Genomic DNA, 17,969 nt, shown 5'->3' on the forward strand with positions numbered 1-17,969 from the left:
AAGGGAATATATTTACTTGAACTATTGCTTTGTGCTAAGAAACCTCAAATGACACATAGAAAAAAACGAAATTAATGTACTCAAAACTAACCCAAGTCATTCCAATTACAGGTAATATTTTAAATTCAGACTGATTTTAAGAATCTGTAGTTATCCTTATTTAAATACCAGGAAATTCTCAAAAACAACAGAAGAATACTGTCTTGGGAGTTAAAAGACACTTTCCTTTGCATTTTTCAAAAAGATTAATTTTTCCAATTATTTTATTTTGAAAACTAGTTTGTTGTAGTTATAAATAGCTCAGAGTGTTAATACAGAGAATATTTAACTTCTTAATAAAAACAAGTTCAAGAAAGGCCTAGTATGTACCTAGAAATAAAAATGTTTTATTTAATCTAGACATTAGCAATTACCAAATCTTTTTTTTTTTTTTTCAGTGTTCCAGAAGAGTTTATTCAAGTGAAAGTGGAGTCTCTATTGTCAAATCTTATACATACCACCTCCAGGGTTTAATTTTTATCAATATGAATGTAAGTTAGAAATCTTAGGACGAGGTCTTTATTTCTATGTAATAGGCTCTAGTCTGCTTGAGTTAATAAAGCACCCATGAGAACTGCTGTACATTGGGAATTTTCAGAAGTTAACTATTACATAAACAGATAATAAGCATAGAAGAATCAATAAGAAATAAACAACATATTAAACCACTGGCCATTGCAGCCATTGTGTAACTCCAAATATCAGACTTATAACGATGAAGACCTCTAATTAAGAGGCATCATCCAAACTACAATTATTCATCTAAAAATTAAGAAAGCGAACTCACCAAAAAACTATATCAAAAGTTTGGCAAAATTATTAAAGGTAGAATAATAGCCATTGTTATTTGAAATTGTACTTTTTATATTAAGCAGAATCATTTTCCTTCAATAAAAAGTTTAAAGATTGAGAATATGAAAATCCCTTTAATCCCTTTGCTCCCAATGAATCCCCAGGGATTTTCAAAATAGCATGAGCCAGGACTGTGAGCCCCAGAAATACTAAGCGATTTGCTGAAGGTCAAGTGGTCAAGCAGTCAAAATTTAAATTAAGCTTTAATACAAAATTATTGCTATTAATCATTATGTTATTTTGCCTGCCTTGAATATTTCTTGCCAGACCCAAACTTCATATTTTCCAAGGACTCTTTCCCAAACCACTCAAAAAGTAATGCTATTTAAAGCCTGCTCAATAAATATATATTTAGTTGCTCCAATAATATAATAAACAGAGGACTTTCTGGTTTCATAATACAGATGTAATCACTTGATTCAGAATGTATATTCTAGGCCTGGCTTTGACTGTAACTCAGAGTTAAACCATAAACAACATATCTGTGCTTCTGGCAAAATGAATTTTTATTTTTATTTTTATTTTTTAAAGTTGGGGTTTCACCTTATTGGTCAGGCTGGTCTCGAACTCCTGACCTCAGGTGATCTGCCCACTTCAGCCTCCCACAGTGCTGAGATTACAGGCGTGAGCCACCGCACCCGGCAAAATTTTTTTTTTTTTTGAGACAGAGTCTCGTTCTGTCGCCAGGCACCAGGCTGGAGTGCAGTGGTGCAATCTTGGCTCACTGCAACCTCTGCCTCCCAGGTTCAAGCAATTCTCCTGCCTCAGCCTCCCAAGTAGCTGGGACTACAGGCTGCGCGCCACCATGCCCAGCTAATTTTTGTATTTTTTAGTAGAGACGGGGTTTCACCGTGTTGGCCAGGATGGTCTTGATCTCTTGACCTTGTGATCCACCCACCTTGGCCTCCCAAAGTTCTGGGATGACAGGCATGAGCTACTGCGCCTGGCCAAAATGAAAATATTTTATAGTATCTTCCAGTCTCGAAATATTATGACTCGCAGAGTAGTACTCGAAAACTTACTTGAATAAAAGGGGAGAAAGAACCAGCTTCTCTCAAAGTTAAGGCTCTCACCCACAACCAAAGATTTAATTTTTGAGAATTTTCTTGATAATTAAACAAAAGACAGGTACAAACTCTAGGTGGTTTGGATTGTGACCCCCATCCTGTTCATAAGATATTTTCACTAAGAACCTATGAATGTAACCTTAGTTGGAAAAAGGAGTTTTGCAGATTTAATTAAGTCAAGGGTCTCAACATGAGATCATACAGGATTATTCAGGAGGCCCGAAATCAAATGACCAGTTTCCTCATAAGAAGACATGGAAGAGGAAGAAATACAGAAGAGAAGGTGATGTGAAGATGGAGACAGAGTGATGGAAGGTGATATGAAGAGGGAGACAGATTAGAGTGATGGGTTTACAAATCAAGGAAAGAGAAAGATCTTCAGCAGCCACGAGAAACCAGGGTAGAGGATTCGAACAATCCTAATTCACAGCCTCCTGAAAAAACCAACTGTGGCAAAACCTTGATTTTGGACTTGTAGCCTCCAGAAAGGTGAAAGAAGAAATTTCTGTTGTTTTCAGCCACCAAATTGGTGGTAATTTTTTATGGTGGTTCTAGACAACTAACACGTAGCTGACAAAGAATCACTGCAAATTTACCTTATAATTACCAACTACCTCAAATGTCCAAGAAAAGAAAAATCACCCTTACATGCAATATATTAATCAGGAAAACGGATAAAGAATTGCATGATTCAAGTAAATTCCATGCAATAAAAACGTGCATATATGCTTTTTCTAATTGTTTCTTCTGTAGATACATGCATTTTTCAATCTTTCATTTCTCATCCAGTTTTTAGAACATTATCTCTAACTAAAGCAACACCTTGCCCCAAAATCCACTGTCAGAAATATAGCTGTAGTCCCAAAGACATTTTTTCTCAGCAGGAGCCCTGATAATTCCAGGAAACTGTACAGCAACATTTACAGCTCAGCAGTAGCAAGGTCACTGGATGATCTCCCTCTGGTTATTCACCCACCTACAGTGCAGTAGCTGGAAAACTAGGTAACTTTCAATTTGCTTTCCTACCATCTATTTTCACAGTAATTAGCACATGTGGTTTGAAGTTTCTTATCATATTTTGGAGTCCAGTATAGTTTCTGAAAATAAGATATAAGCAAAGAAAGGACTTTAAAAAGCAACCACTTCCCAAGACAAAAATAAGTTGTTGGTCAATATACGTTTATGTAAACTGGGCATTATTAAAATGAACAACAATAAAAATAAGTGTGAAAATTACTGGGCCATGATTTTTATTCTATCACATTTTTAACAAAGCTGTCATAAAATAAAATGGTCTTAAATAGAATCATGGGTAGAAGGAACCTTCTGTGTTAGAGATGTTCTACTTCAGCTTTTTCACTCCATAATAAATGAGAAAATGAAGGTCAGGGGAGGTGAAATGACTTGCCCCAATACACACAGAAGATGACAAAGCAACTCTTTGCTTACTCTCTTTGTACTATACTAGGTTGCCTAGATTATATGCAGAAAGGCAATCAAATTCTGGGCATCAGTCATTCATTCAAAACCAAGACAAGGATGCCCTCTCTCACCACTCCAATTCAACATAGTATTGAAAATTCTGGCCAAGGCAATCAACTAAGAGAAAGAAATACAGGGTATTCAAATAGGAAAAGAAGAAGTCAATTCTCTCTGTTTGCAGATAACATGATTGCATTTTGAGAAAACCTCATCATCTCAGCCCAAAATCTCCTTAAGCTGATACACAACTTCAGCAAAGTCTCAGGATACAAAATCAATGAGCAAAAATCACAAGCATTACTATACACCAGTAACAGACAGAGAGTCAAATCATGAGTGAACTCCCATTCACAATTGCTACAAAGAGAATAAAATACCTAGGAATACAACTTACAAAGGATGTGAAGGACCTCTTCAGGGAGATCTACAAACCACTGCTCAAGGAAATAAGAGGGGACACAAACAAATGGAAAAACAATCCATGTTCATGGATAGGAAAAATCAATATCATGAAAATGGCCATACTACACAAAGTAATTTAAAGATCCAGTGCTATTCCCAGCAAGCTACCATTGACTTTCTTCACAGGATTAGAAAAAACTACTTTAAATTTCATATGAAACCAAAAATGAGCCCATACAGTCAAGACAATCCTGATCAAAATGAACAAAGCTGGAAGCATCACGCTGTCTGACTCCAAACTATACCAAAAGGCTATAGTAACCAAAACAACGTGGTTCTGATACCAAAACAGAGATATAGACCAATGGAACAGAACAAAGGCCTCAGAAATAATGCCACACATCAACAACCACCTGATCTTTGACAAACCTGACAAAAACAAGCAATGGGGAAAGGATTCCATATTTAATAAATGGTGCTGGGAAAACTGGCTAGCCCTAGGCAGAAAAAGCTAAGACAAGAGAATGACTTGAACTCAGGAGGTGGAGGTTGCAGTGAGCTGAGATTGCACAGCCAGCCTGGGTGACAGAGGGAGGCCCTGTCTCAAAAGGAGAACTAAGGGGAGGAGAAAAGGATAGAAGAGGAGAAGAGGAGAAGTGAGGGAGGGGAGAGGAGGCAAAGTGGCGGAAGGAGGAGGGGAAGGGGAAGGAAGAAGAAAGAATTAACGGGTAGGGCCAGGCATGGAGGCTTATGCCTGTAATCCTTATACTTTGGGAGGCCTGGGCAGGAGGACTGCTTGAAGCCAGGAGTTTGAGACCAGCCTGGGCAATGAAACAAGACTCTGTTTCTACAAAACATTTATTTTAAGTCAAAAAATGTTTTTAAAAAAAAGGTACCAATGGGTTAATATCGGCAATTGCTCTACTGCTTAAGAAATATACATAGATTCAAAAAAAGCATCCATAAATTCTCTTGAGGATATAAAGGCACGAAAACCAAATAGCTAATTATTAGATATCTTAAAGCTTTAGAAATACATAATTTTTAAAACAATAACTTGCCTTGGAACTAAAAGGCACTAATGAAATGCCTCATTCAGCCATATCTTTAAAAAGATTATCTTCAAAAACCAAATTATATATTTCTATCTTTTCAAACAGTTCAAAATGTACATAGTTTGACTTCCTCTTGATGACTCAAGGCTACAAGACTCTGCTTTGTAATTACTTCTATCTGTATTTTGTACCTTTTCCCCCCAATATTTTAAAGTATTTTTAACGTGGAGATGAGGTCATATTTCTGGAACTCATTTTAATCAATGGGCTGTCTTATTCTATTACTATTCTGCTCATTCATAGAAAGCCTATCACTAGAAAATTATTTATTTCTTGATCACTAGACATTTTTAGTAACTTCTGTTGGAACAAAAAGAAAAAATTCACCTCCTTCTTTGTAAACCCATTTCCTTAAAATGATCATGTACCTTATTTCTGTTAACTTAAATACAAACAAAAAGCCAACCATGCTTTGGGTGAAACAATGCAATAGATAAGCCATATAACCAAGGATTTCTGGGATTATACTACACAGTATCTTAGATGATGTCTAAACTTTAGCTAGCAACATCTGGTGAGGCAGGAAGATGTGGCTTCATCTCATAAAGTATTTACACTTTGTTCTGTCACCACTTAAAATGTATTCACAATAACACATTCAGGAATACAGGAATCTGTTTTTGTGTGCTTCTTTAATTAAAAAAAAAATTTGGCATACAGGGGCTTTAAAGCAGCCAATGCTTTTTTACTACCACAAACAAAACAAACAGTCTGTTTTTGCTAATTACTGCAGGATATATACGTTTATGACATTAGGAATATAGAAATATCTTATCCACTGTGATAGAGGAAAAAGGCTAAAAACCATTTCATACATTTCCTCTTTTCCAGCCCTCTCAGGGTTATTTACAGTCTATATCTGGGGGTAAATTTTCATCATAGTCAATGTTCTTATATCCCTACAGATATAGATATTAATCAAAATAAAGTTTATATAAAACATTTTTAAATCTACAGAAAAATGTAATAAGTAAGCCATAAAGACTCTAGTGATTATTTGGCTAAAATATTAGATATAGGTTAAAGCATTCACCTATCATTATCCTTTTGGTTTATTTTTTATTTTGACCATACTGTCTACTGTTCCTCATTCCCTCTCACACTCTTCTTTAAGAAACAGGAGGGGGGATCCCAAAATAACACAATTAAAGAGGCAGCTCTGGAACACAGCTCCCGGCAAGAGAGACGCAGAAGCCGAGTGGTCTCCACAATTCCAAATGAGGTACCAGGTTCATTTTGTGGGTCTTGTTGGACAGTGGGTATAAACCAAATAGGGCAAGTTGAGGCAAGTGGGGCACTGCCCCACCCAGGAAGTACGTGCAAATGACCAGAGGACCAGGGGATCTCCCCCTCTGGGACTTCGGTTTGGATACAGTGCTCCACCCAAGCCATCTGCAACCCACAGAACAGGAGATCTCCACCGGGCTGAAAATCCTCAGTGAGCTGCCTGAAAAGGGCAGAACAGCAACTTCAGCCAGTGCCGGGGCTGCAGCATAGATCTAGGCGGAAGCACTGGCTGATGTCTACAAAGCCAAAAAGCCGGTGGGACGAAGCTACCTGCCGCCAAGAAAGAAGGGGAGCTGAAAACAGGGAAACAGGCCATACAGCAGGACAGGTCTCCCCCAACAAAGACTAGCAGGCTAAAAAACTCTCACTTCTGAGTTTCACACCCAGAACATCAGTTAGAGAGCGACCAGGAACAAATGAGATCAGCGGGGGGCAATGACAGCCATTGCAACGGCACCCATTACAGAAGCCAGCCTAATTTTCCTGAGCCTATATAAGACACAGGAAAAATATACTGCAGCTCCACTGAATCTGTAGCAGCCTAGCAGTGCCTCTGCGGGCAGACAATGGAAACCCCGCCTCCCCAAGCAGCTAACTGAGATCAAACTTATATAAATTCAATAAGACAGGAAGAAACCAGCGCAAGAAGGATGAAAACATCAAAAACCAGAACGCCTCTCCCCTATCAGGAGATCATGACTCCTCACCAGCAAGGGAACAAAGCTGAATGGAGAACGAATTTGATGAACTGACAGAAGGAAGCTTCAGAAGGTGGGTAATAACAAACTTCTCTGAGATAAAGGAACATATTCTAATCCAACTCAAAGAAACTAAAAACCTTGAAAAAAGTTTAGATGAAATGCTAACTAGAATAACCAGGTTACAGAACAACAAAAATGACTTGATGGAGCCAAAAAACCAGCACAAGAACTTCGTAAAGTATACACAAGTTTCAATAGCCAAACAGATAAAGCAGAAGAAACAGTATCAGAGATTGAAGATCAACTCAATGAAATAAAACAAGAAGGCAAGATTAGAGAAAAAAGAGTGAAAAGAAATGAAAGCCTCTAAGAAATATGGGATTATGTGACAAGACCTAATCTAATCTATGCTTGATCGGTGTACTGGAAGAAGACGGGGAGAATGAATACAAGCTGTAAAACACTCTTCAGGATATAATCCAGGAGAACTTCCCCAACCTAACAAGGCAGGCCAACATTCAAATACAGGAAATACACAGAACACCACAACAACACTCCTCTAGAAGAGCAACCTCAAAGTACATAATCGTCAGATTCACCAGGGTTGAAACAAAGGAAAAAATGCAAAGGGTAGCCAGAGAGAGGGGTTCGGTCACCGACAAAGGGAAGTCCATCAGACACAGTGGATCTCCCGGCAGAAACCCTACAAGCCAGAAGACAGTGGGACCAATATTCAACATCCTTAAATAAAAGAACTTTCAACCCAGAATTTCCCATCCAGCCAAACTAAGTTTCACAAATGAAGGAGAAATAAAATCCTTTATGGACAATTGCTGAGAGATTTCGTCAATACCAGACCTGCCCTACAACAGCTCCTGAAGGAAGTACTAAACACAGAAAGGAAAAACCAGTTCTAGCGACTGCAAAAACGAACCAAAGGTAAAGACCAACAAAGCAATGAAGAAATTATGCCAACCTAAGGACAAAACAACCCACCAGTAATAAAATGGCAGGATCAAATTCACACATAACAATACTGATGTTAAATGTAAATGGACTAAATGCCCAAATCAAAAGACATAGACTGGCAAATTGGATAAAAAGACAAGAATCATCAGTGTGCTGTATTCAGGAGACCCATCTCATGTGCAAAGACACACATAGACTCACAATAAAGGAATGGAAGAATATTTACCAAGCAAATGGAGAGCAAAATAAAGCAGGGGTGGCAATCCTAGTCTCTGATAAAACAGACTTCAAACCAACAAAAATCAAAAGAGACAAAGAAGGGCATTACATAATAGTAAAGGATCAATAAAAGAAGAAGAGCTAACTATTCTAAATATATATGCACCCAATACAGGAGCACCCAGATACATAAAGCAAGTCCTTAATGACTTACAAAGAGACTTAGACTCCCGCACAATAATAATGGGAGACTTTAACACTCCACTGTCAATATTACACAGAACAGTGAGACAGAAAATCAACAAGGAAATCCCAGACTTGAATTCAGATCTGGAACAAGTGAATTTAATAGACATTTACAGAACTCTCAACCCCAAATCCGTAGAATATACATTCTTCTCAGCACCACATCACACCTACTCTAAAATCGACCACATAATTGGAAGTAAATCACTCTTTAGCAAATGCAAAATAACAGAAATCATAATAAACAGTGTCTCAGAACACAGTGCAATCAAATTAGAACTCAGGATTAAGAAACTCACTCAAAAACCGCATAACTTCATGGAAACCAAACAACTGGCTCCTGAATGTCAACTGTATAAAAAATGAAATGAAGGCAGAAATAAGGATGTTCTTCGAAACCGACAAGAATGAAGACACAACATACCAGAATCTCTGGGACACATTTAACACAGTATCTAGAGGGAAATTCATAGCAATAAATGCCCACATGAGGAGCAAGGAAAGATCTAAAATCGACACCCTATCATCAAAATTGAAAGAGCTAGAGGAGCAAGATTAAAGAAACTCAAAAACTAGCAGAAGGCAAGAAATAACTAAAATCAGAGCAGAACTGAAGGAGACAGCAACACAAAAAATCCTTCAAAAAAAAAAAAATCAACAAATCCAGAAGTTGGTTTTTTGAAAAGATCAACAAAATAGATAGACCACTAGCCACACTAATAAAAAAGAAAAGAGAGAAGAATCAAATAGATGCAATAAAAAACGATAAAGGGGATATCACCACAGATTCCACAGAAATACAAACTACCATCAGAGATTACTAAAAACAACTCTATACACACAAACCAGTAAATCTGGAAGAAATAAATAAATTTCTGGACACTTGCACTCTCCCAAGACTAAACCAGGAAGAACTTGAAACCCTGAATAGACCAAAAAGAAGGGCTGAAGTCGAGGCATCAGTTAATAGCCTACCAACCATAAAAAGTCCAGGTCCAGAAGGGTTTACAGCTGAACTCTACCAGATGTATAAAGAGCAGCTGGTACCACTCCTTCTGAAACTCTTCCAAACAATACAAACAGAGGGAATCCTCCCCAACTCATTTTATGAGACCAACATCATCCTGATATCAAAACCCAGCAGAGACTCAAATAAAAAAGAAAGCTTCAAGCCAATATCCATGATGAACACAGATGCAAAAATCTTCAGTAAAATACCAGCAAACCGATTGCAACAGCACAGCACAAAGCTTATCCATCACGATCAAGTAGGCTTCATCCCAGGGATGCAAGGCTGGTTCAACATAAGCAAGTCTATAAATGTAATCCATCACATAAACAGAACCAAGACAGAAACCACACGATTATCTCAATAGATTCAGAGAAGGCCTTCGACAAAAATCCAACAGCCCTTTATGCTAAAAACCCTCAATAAACTAGGTATCGACTGAACGTATCTCAAAACAATGAAAGCTATTTATGACAAACCCACAGCCAATATCATACTGAAAGGGCAAAAACTGGAAGCATTCCTTTTGAAATCTGGCACTAGACAAGGATGCCCTCTCTCACCACACCTATTTAATATAGTATTGGAAATTCTAGCCACAACAATCAGGCAAGAAAAAGAAATAAAGGGTATTCAATTAGGAAAGGAGGAAGTCAGATTGTCTCCATTTGCAGATGACATGATTGTATATTTAGAAGACCCCATTGTCTCAGCCCAAAAGCTGCTGAAGCTGATAAGCAACTTCAGCAAAGTCTCAGGATACAAAATCAATGTGCAGAAATCACAAGCATTCCTAAACATGAATAACAGACTAACAGCCAAATCATGAGCAAACTCCCATTCACAATTGCTACAAAGAGAATAAAATATCTAGCAATACATCTAACAAAGGATGTAAAGGACCTCTTCAAGGAGAACTACAAACCACTGCTCAACGAAATGAGAGGACACAAACAGATGGAGAAACATTCCGTGCTCATGGTTAGGAAGAATCAATATCGTGAAAATAGTCATATTGCCCAAAGTAATTTACAGATTTAACGCGATCCCCATCAAGCTACCAATGACTATCTTCACAGAACTGGAAAAGAGCACCTTAAACTTCATATGGAAGCAAAAAAGAGCCTACATAGCCAAGACAATCCTAAGCAAAAAGAACAAAGCTGGGGGCATCACATTACCTGACTTCAAACTATACTACAAGGCTACAGTAATCAAAACAGCATGGTACTAGTACCAAAACAAAGATATAGATCAATGGAACAGAACAGAGGCCTTGGAGGCAATGCTGCACACCTATAATCATCTGATCTTTGACAAACCTGACAAAAACAAGCAATGAAGAAAGGATTCCCTGTTTAATAAATAGTGTTGGGAAAACTGACTAGTCATGTGCAGAAAGAACTGGACCTCTTCCTGACACCTTACACTAAAATTAACTCTAGATGTATTAAAGACTTAAACATAAGACCTAACACCATGAAAACCCTAGAAGAAAACCTAGGCAGAACCATTCAAGACATAGGTGTAGGCAAGGACTTCATGACTAAAACACTAAAAGCATTGGCAACAAAAGCCAAAATCCACAAATGGGATCTAATTAAACTCCAGAACTTCTGTCCAGCAAAAGAAACAATCATTAGAATTAGCCGGCAACCAACAGAATGCGAAAAAATTTTTGCAATCTACCTATCTGACAAAGGGCTTATATCCAGAATCTACAAAGAACTAAAACAGATATACAAGAATAAAACAAACAACCCCATCAAAAAGTGAGTGAAGGATATGAACAAACAGTTTTCAAAAGAAGACATTTATGCAGCCAGCAAACACATGAAGAAACCTCATCATCACTGGTTATTAGAGAAATGCAAATCAAAACCACATTGAGGTACCATCTCACGCCAGTTAGAATGGTGATCATTAAAAAATCTGGAGACAACAGATACTGGAGAAGATGTGGAGAAATAGGAACACTTTTACACTGTTGGTGGGAGTGTAAATTAGTGCAACCATTGTGGAAGACAGTGTGGCAATTCCTCAAGGACCTAGAAATAGAAATACCTTTCGACCCAGCAATCTCATTACTGGGTATATACCCAAAGAATTATAAATTGTTCTATTATAAAGACACATGCACACGTATGTTCATTGCGGCACTGTTTACAATAGCAAAGACTTGGAACCAAACCTAATGTCCATCAAAGATAGACTGGATAAAGAAAACATGGCACATATACACCATGGAATTCTACACAGCCATAAAAAATGATGAGTTCGTGTCCTTCATAGGGAAATGGATGAATCTGGAAACCATAATTCTCAGTAAACTGGCACAAGAACAGAAAACCAAACACCGCATGTTCTCACTCATAGGCGGATGTTCAACAATGAGAACACGTGGACACAGGGAAGGGAGCATCACACACTCCTGTCAGCTGGAGGGGGTGGGTTTAGGGGAGGGACAGCAGAGTTGGGAGAAATACCAGATATAGGTGATGGGGGATGAGGGTGGTAAACCACCTTGCCATGTATGTACCTATGCAACAATCCTGCGTGATCTACACATGTACCCCAGAACCTAAAGTACAATAAAAAAAGATCAAAACCGTTTTTATGTATATAAGCTTTAGATATATATGTATATGTACACACATTAAACAGTTTATATACATATACATGTATGCATGTATATGCTTTCAAGGGAGATGTTATATAAAAATTATACCATTCACAGCTAGAATAAATCTTTTGCTAGAAATTAATTAGAAACTGAGCATCCAAAGCAATATCTAATATTAAACAATCAGAAAGGGCAATATGAAATACAATTACCTTATTTTCTCTGAATATATCTAACTGCCATTAAAATCAATTCCTTACAATATTTGTTTTATTCCTATAAAAAGCTGAGTCCTACAATACATTTCAAGAACTCAAGAATTTATTTGCATACGTACTGTTACCACATCACTAAACACTGAAATATATACATAACTTTAAAATATTTTGTGACATGATTGCCAATCAGCAACAGTAAAAACTTCCTAAGAATTCAATCAGAAAGTAGAGAGCTGGCAGGAGGTAAAGTACCAGGCCTTCAAAATACAGATATTTACAAAAGCAAGGTGTCATAGCCAGATTTTAAAATCTACCATAACATCTAATTGATGTACTAGAATTTTTCTACCTTCATAAACTTACTGCCACAAGAAGCCCCTGTGTTTGGGAGCAAGCAACTTCTAAAACAGGAACAAACAAACTACAATGACGAAATTAGCAGTACTATGCTAAGTCATATTACCTATTTTCACCAAAATTTTACTTAGTCTTCCAGTTAGCGTTGCTTTCAGCTACTGTGGCAGAAATATGTCTAAAATTAGCCTACATAAATAAGGTTTTATGTCTCTCATGAAATGAAATTTGTAAAGTAAACAGAGTTGGTACCAGTTACTCAACAGAAACAAGAACACAAGAGCCTTCTTCTGTCTGTCTTAGACAAAATATCTTGACCTAAATTTTCTTATCAACCACCGTCCCTCAATCAACACTATTTTAGATCAATAAATGTAGAAACTAAAGTTTTGGATGGGTCTTCCACATGACTGCTAAAGTCATCCCAAAGGTAGAAAAGGAGACTAAATCAGAGCGCACATGCATTGCTGAATAAAGAGAAATGAATAGAAGTTCCAAAGATTTTGACAATGAGAAGGGATAGAATGCATTACAACCAAGCTCCACAGCCTTAAAAACACAAAGACTTTCACATGAGGGTAAAGGAATAATAAAACCCACATTAAGAGCCACTTTTCAATGTTGAATTGCATGGTATATGGGAGAATGAGCAATCTTCTGTTGAAAAGAAGTTTGCTTTCCAGAATGAGCTTTCAAAGGCCAAATTTAAAAATTCTTAGAAGATGGAAAATTGTATTATAAAAGGTGAGGGAAGTGAAAGCCCAATAAAGAATGGATCTACCATTTATAATACAGTATCAATATGACACACTACTTGGAAGGAACAGATGGCCCAGCAAAGCAGCATGAGGGGCAATGGCTTACCAGAAAACTAGGTCTAGACTAGTCCCATCTCCAGAGGAATGTCAGTTTCTGTTAAATGGACAACTTCTGCCTAAAATACACTCTTGTGAGTCAGTATGTACCTTATGGCGGTAAGAATTCACTGAAAAAATAATAAAAGAATACCAGAAAATAAAAACAAAAGATGTCAGAACATCTCTATAAAACACAGAGGCTAAACAGTAACTCCATGAGAATACAAAGGGTTTCTATGATCAATTCAAGTGTGGAATCACCACATAAGCCAGTATTTGTGACTGAATATGTATGTCTCCAAATGAGTGTAGTAACATCTGGCTAAGTAGACTGACAATGAGAAGTATTTAAAAGTCTATTTTTAGGTTTATCAGGAAGTCTCACTATACTTAGGTCAGCATTAGCTAATAACAAAAGATAAAGCATCAAGGCTATGGGTAGAAGTTCATAATTATGAGAGTTCAATTAAGTATATACTTGTTGAATTAAAAAAAATTTCAAGAGTCAGTGTGCAGTATATACTTGTTGAATTGTTTTAAAATTTCAAGAGTCAATGTGCATCCCTATATGTAATGTATGGTGGCTGATAGCCATCAAAGCAAAAACTCTTATTCCATTTACTCTAAATAAAATTTACATAAATAATAAAAATAATAAAATTGTAACCTTTTCTACTTTGAACATATGTCACAGAACTAATATAAAAGAAAAAATAAAATTTAAGAGGATTAAGAACAATTTCAAAAATAAATAAAAAGTACACAACTGATTTGAAAACACAATGATGGTATATATAAAAGAATAAAAATATACATAGAAAAATATTAAAGGATCATAAAAATATATATATCAGAGATTGAAGAGTAAAAAGAAAGTAAGATTGGAACCAACCCAAATGCCCATCAATAATAGACTGGATAAAGAAAATGTGGCACATACACACCATGGAATACTATGCAGCCATAATAAATGATGAGTTCATGTCCTTTGCAGGGACATGGATGAAACTGGAAACCATCATTCTCAGTAAATTGACACAAGAACAGAAAACCAAACACCGCATGTTCTCACTCATAAGTGGGTGTTGAACAATGAGAATCCCCAGACACAGGGAGGGGAACAACACACACTGGGCCTGGGGTGTGGGGGGTGGGGGGCTACGGGAAGAATAGCAGGGGGTGGGGAAATTGGGCAGGGATAGCATTAGCAGAAATACCTAATGTAGATGACAGGGTGATGGATGCAGCAAACCAGCACCATGACCTGTCTATACCTATGTAACAAACCTGCACGATCAGCACATGTACCCTAGAACTTAAAGTATAATAAATAAATATTTTTTAAAGTGAGACTTCTTTTAAAGTTAAAAAAAATTAAGTTGTACAAGTCACTAGCTAGCTCTGTGAGTCATTAATTATCTCAGGCTTCAGAGACATTATTATGTATAAAATCATAAATTGGATAAGATGATCCCAATGGATTCAATATCTTCTAACATTTTTATAAATCTATAAGCCAGATAACACAAAACTTATGCACACAAGTAATGGTCCTTATACTTACAAACAGTATTTATCCAATAATATAGGACACATATTTAGGATACCATAACCCAAATACTGGATGTGGTAACATTAAAACAAGAATTGTTTATGTATTTCAACTCTCTTCAAAATAAAGAAAATATATAATGGCATTTCCAATTCTTATTTGAAGGCCAGAATTAGCTTTTCCTAATATAGTGAATCTGGAAAAAGAAAGCCTAAAAAAGAGAGGCATTAAATAAGGGACTCAGAGAATGCAGGCAATTAAGTTTTAATTGCAAAATGACACGTAAATATAACTCTTTACCAACACAATAGATTTAAAATAGAGCTATATTCCTATTAGTAAGAGAAATTATATTTTATACATTAAAAGATTAAGGAATTAGTATATTCCAAGTTACCAAATTAAACCATAAACACTGATTATAAAATTGGCATTGAACATATCATAATGAAAATCTTCACCATTGTTACCAACTATTAAATACTTGTGTTCAAGAAAAATATTATTATCCTTTTCTGACAGATATTGAAAATAAGAAGGCTAAATGGAGCTCACCAGCCAGAACAGAAACTGAAATTTGAAAAATATAAGTCTTAATACCATCTTTGTTGAATATCTGAGGAGAAACATGGCTCAGTTTAAAATCTGAGCCATGTTTCTCCTCAAATACTCAATAAAACTACTCTCTTTTACCTTCCATGTATTGAAATACTAGAAAAGGCATATATTTCTCAAATCTGAGAGGTGAATAAAGGAAACAAATGAAATAAAATAAAAATGGAAAAGAAGTCACTTTCATTTTTTTAATGACTTTGGCTCAGCATCTGAGTGATAGCATTGTTCAAAAGAATTTTGTTTACCACCAGATTCAGAAGTCAAGAGAAATTATCCTTCCCATTGACACAACCACAAAAAATAAAACCTACTGGCCTCTTAGATAATGTCTAGGCCCTGGCTAAAGTAGGCCTGAGACAGAATTTGCCCTTACCTGATCTCTGTGGACTTCTGATGTGGAAGGCTCAGAGCTGAACATTAAAGAGCATGTTTTACAGTACTGGGAGCCAAAACCAGGCTCCAGCTGACCCTTACAATGAGGACATCTTATTTTCTGCTCCATCTTAAAACTCAGCTAAGAGATAGTGAGGTGGGCCCAAGGAAGTCAATTTGCCAACAAACCTTCCTGTCTGAGGCAAAAGCAAGATAGAAGAGAGGTGCTGAACTAGATCTCCTATTTCATACTATCTCCCCCTGTTGGCACGGAAGTATACTAGTCAGCTCTGGCTTAAAGGAACAGACACACGCAACAAATGTTGGGTTTTTAAGCAACAAAGAGAAAATCATTGTACATTAATTGAAGATACACTAACTAAGAAATAAATTTCTGTTCTACCTTTTTTTTTTTTTTTTTTTTAAAAATATTTTTTTTTTTTTTTTTTTTTCTTTTTTAATATTTTTTATTTTTATTTCTTACAGAGACGAGATCTCACTGTGTCACCCAGGCTGGAGTGCAGTGGCACAATCTCAGCTCACTGCAACCTTCAGCTCCTGGGTTCGTGATTCTCCTGCCTCAGCCTCCTGAGTAGCTGAGATTTCAGGCACCTACTACCACACCCGGCTAATTCCTTTTTTGTATTTTTAGTAGAAATGGGGTTTCATCATGTTGGCCAGGCTAGTCTCAAACTCCTCTCAGGTGATCTGTCCACCTCGGCCTCCCAAAGTGCTGGGAATTACAGGCATGAGCCACCACACATGGCCTTTTTAATTAGATAAATAAAACACCTGATTTTATTCTTAAGCAACATATAGAAGTCTTCTTATTTTAGCTTTTGGATCTCGAGGTCTCTCAGAATAGACCAAACTTTCAAGCACATCTTGAAGCAAAACCTTAGCTATACTTCAAAGCTTTTCTTAATCCAATGTGTTTTAATTTTTTTTATTTTGTATTTAGGTATAACTCTCCAATACTTTATAATTCTTCGGATCAAAGGTAAAGAATATAAATTATGTGCAAATGATCTCTAAGGTTTCAACAGAAATAACAATTTTAAATTTTCTTGCCATAAGAATGTACTGCCGCATGTTCTCACTCATAGGCGGGTGTTGAACAATGAGATCACATGGACACAGGGAGGGGAGCACTACACACTGGGGTCAGTTGGGGGGAAACAGGGGAGGGATGGTGGGGGTGGGGAGTTGGGGAGAGATAGCAAGGGGAAAGATGCCAGATGTAGGTGATGGGGAGGAAGGCAGCAAATCACACTGTCACGTGTGTACCTATGCAACAATCTTGCATGTTCTTCACATGTATCCCAAAACCTAAAATGCAATAAAATAAATAAATGGGAAAAAAAAGAAAAAAAAAAGAATGTACTGTCTTTAACGCACAATGAAGTGGCAGGATTAGAGAAGAAGTAGAGTGGGATACCCAAAACCATAAATGGTTAATTGGAAAGTAAGACTCTACTTTTGATAAACTGTTCTATAATAATTTTTAATTACTTTATAAATCCCTGCTTTATTCATTCATTTTTTTAAACGAAGGTACTATGCAACTACTAGATGGCAGGCATCATATTCAGGTATTTTACAGAACATTCTTTCTAATGGACCAAAGTTCAAGAAACTTCACAAAAGCAAATAAGAAAAAGAGAAAAGGCCAAGAGAGTCAAAAGTCTTACTCAGTAAAACTTTCCTGGGTCACAATTCGGACATACACATCTCCTTCTTTAAACCTTTGGCTCCCTTTATAATTAGATGCACTCAAAAATTTTTTTTTTAATTTTCTTGCCTTTTTGCATAATTTCCTCTGGTTTTCTTTTTTGCGTATTCACTTTTTAAATTTTGTTGTCCACAACAACCGTTCTTTATATCACGTCTATCAAAATAAATCTCATTTTGTACACTGACAATAATTTTATAAAATTTTACCTTTAATAAACAATGACAGACAATATAGGGTAAAGAATTTCTTATGAGC

The 17,969-nt window shown here is 36.6% G+C and overlaps 1 protein-coding gene across 7 annotated transcripts in view; it reads right to left on the bottom strand.

Annotated features, from left to right (window-relative positions):
- The window catches only part of FER (FER tyrosine kinase), a 485,340-nt gene that overhangs the window by 259,724 nt on the left and 207,647 nt on the right, over positions 1-17,969 (bottom strand). Inside the window, exon 1 of one of the 7 annotated variants that reach the window (XM_017527232.2) lies at positions 15,981-16,158. The exons of the other annotated variants lie outside the window; for them this stretch is intronic. Coding sequence (XP_017382721.1) covers positions 15,981-16,109 — 129 coding nt within the window. The 5' untranslated portion in view covers positions 16,110-16,158. Of the gene's footprint in view, positions 1-15,980; positions 16,159-17,969 lie in introns of those variants that run through there. 7 annotated transcript variants of the gene reach the window in all.

Source organism: Cebus imitator, unplaced genomic scaffold (assembly GCF_001604975.1).
Source record: "Cebus imitator isolate Cc_AM_T3 unplaced genomic scaffold, Cebus_imitator-1.0 Scaffold46, whole genome shotgun sequence".
Lineage (NCBI taxonomy): Eukaryota > Metazoa > Chordata > Mammalia > Primates > Cebidae > Cebus > Cebus imitator.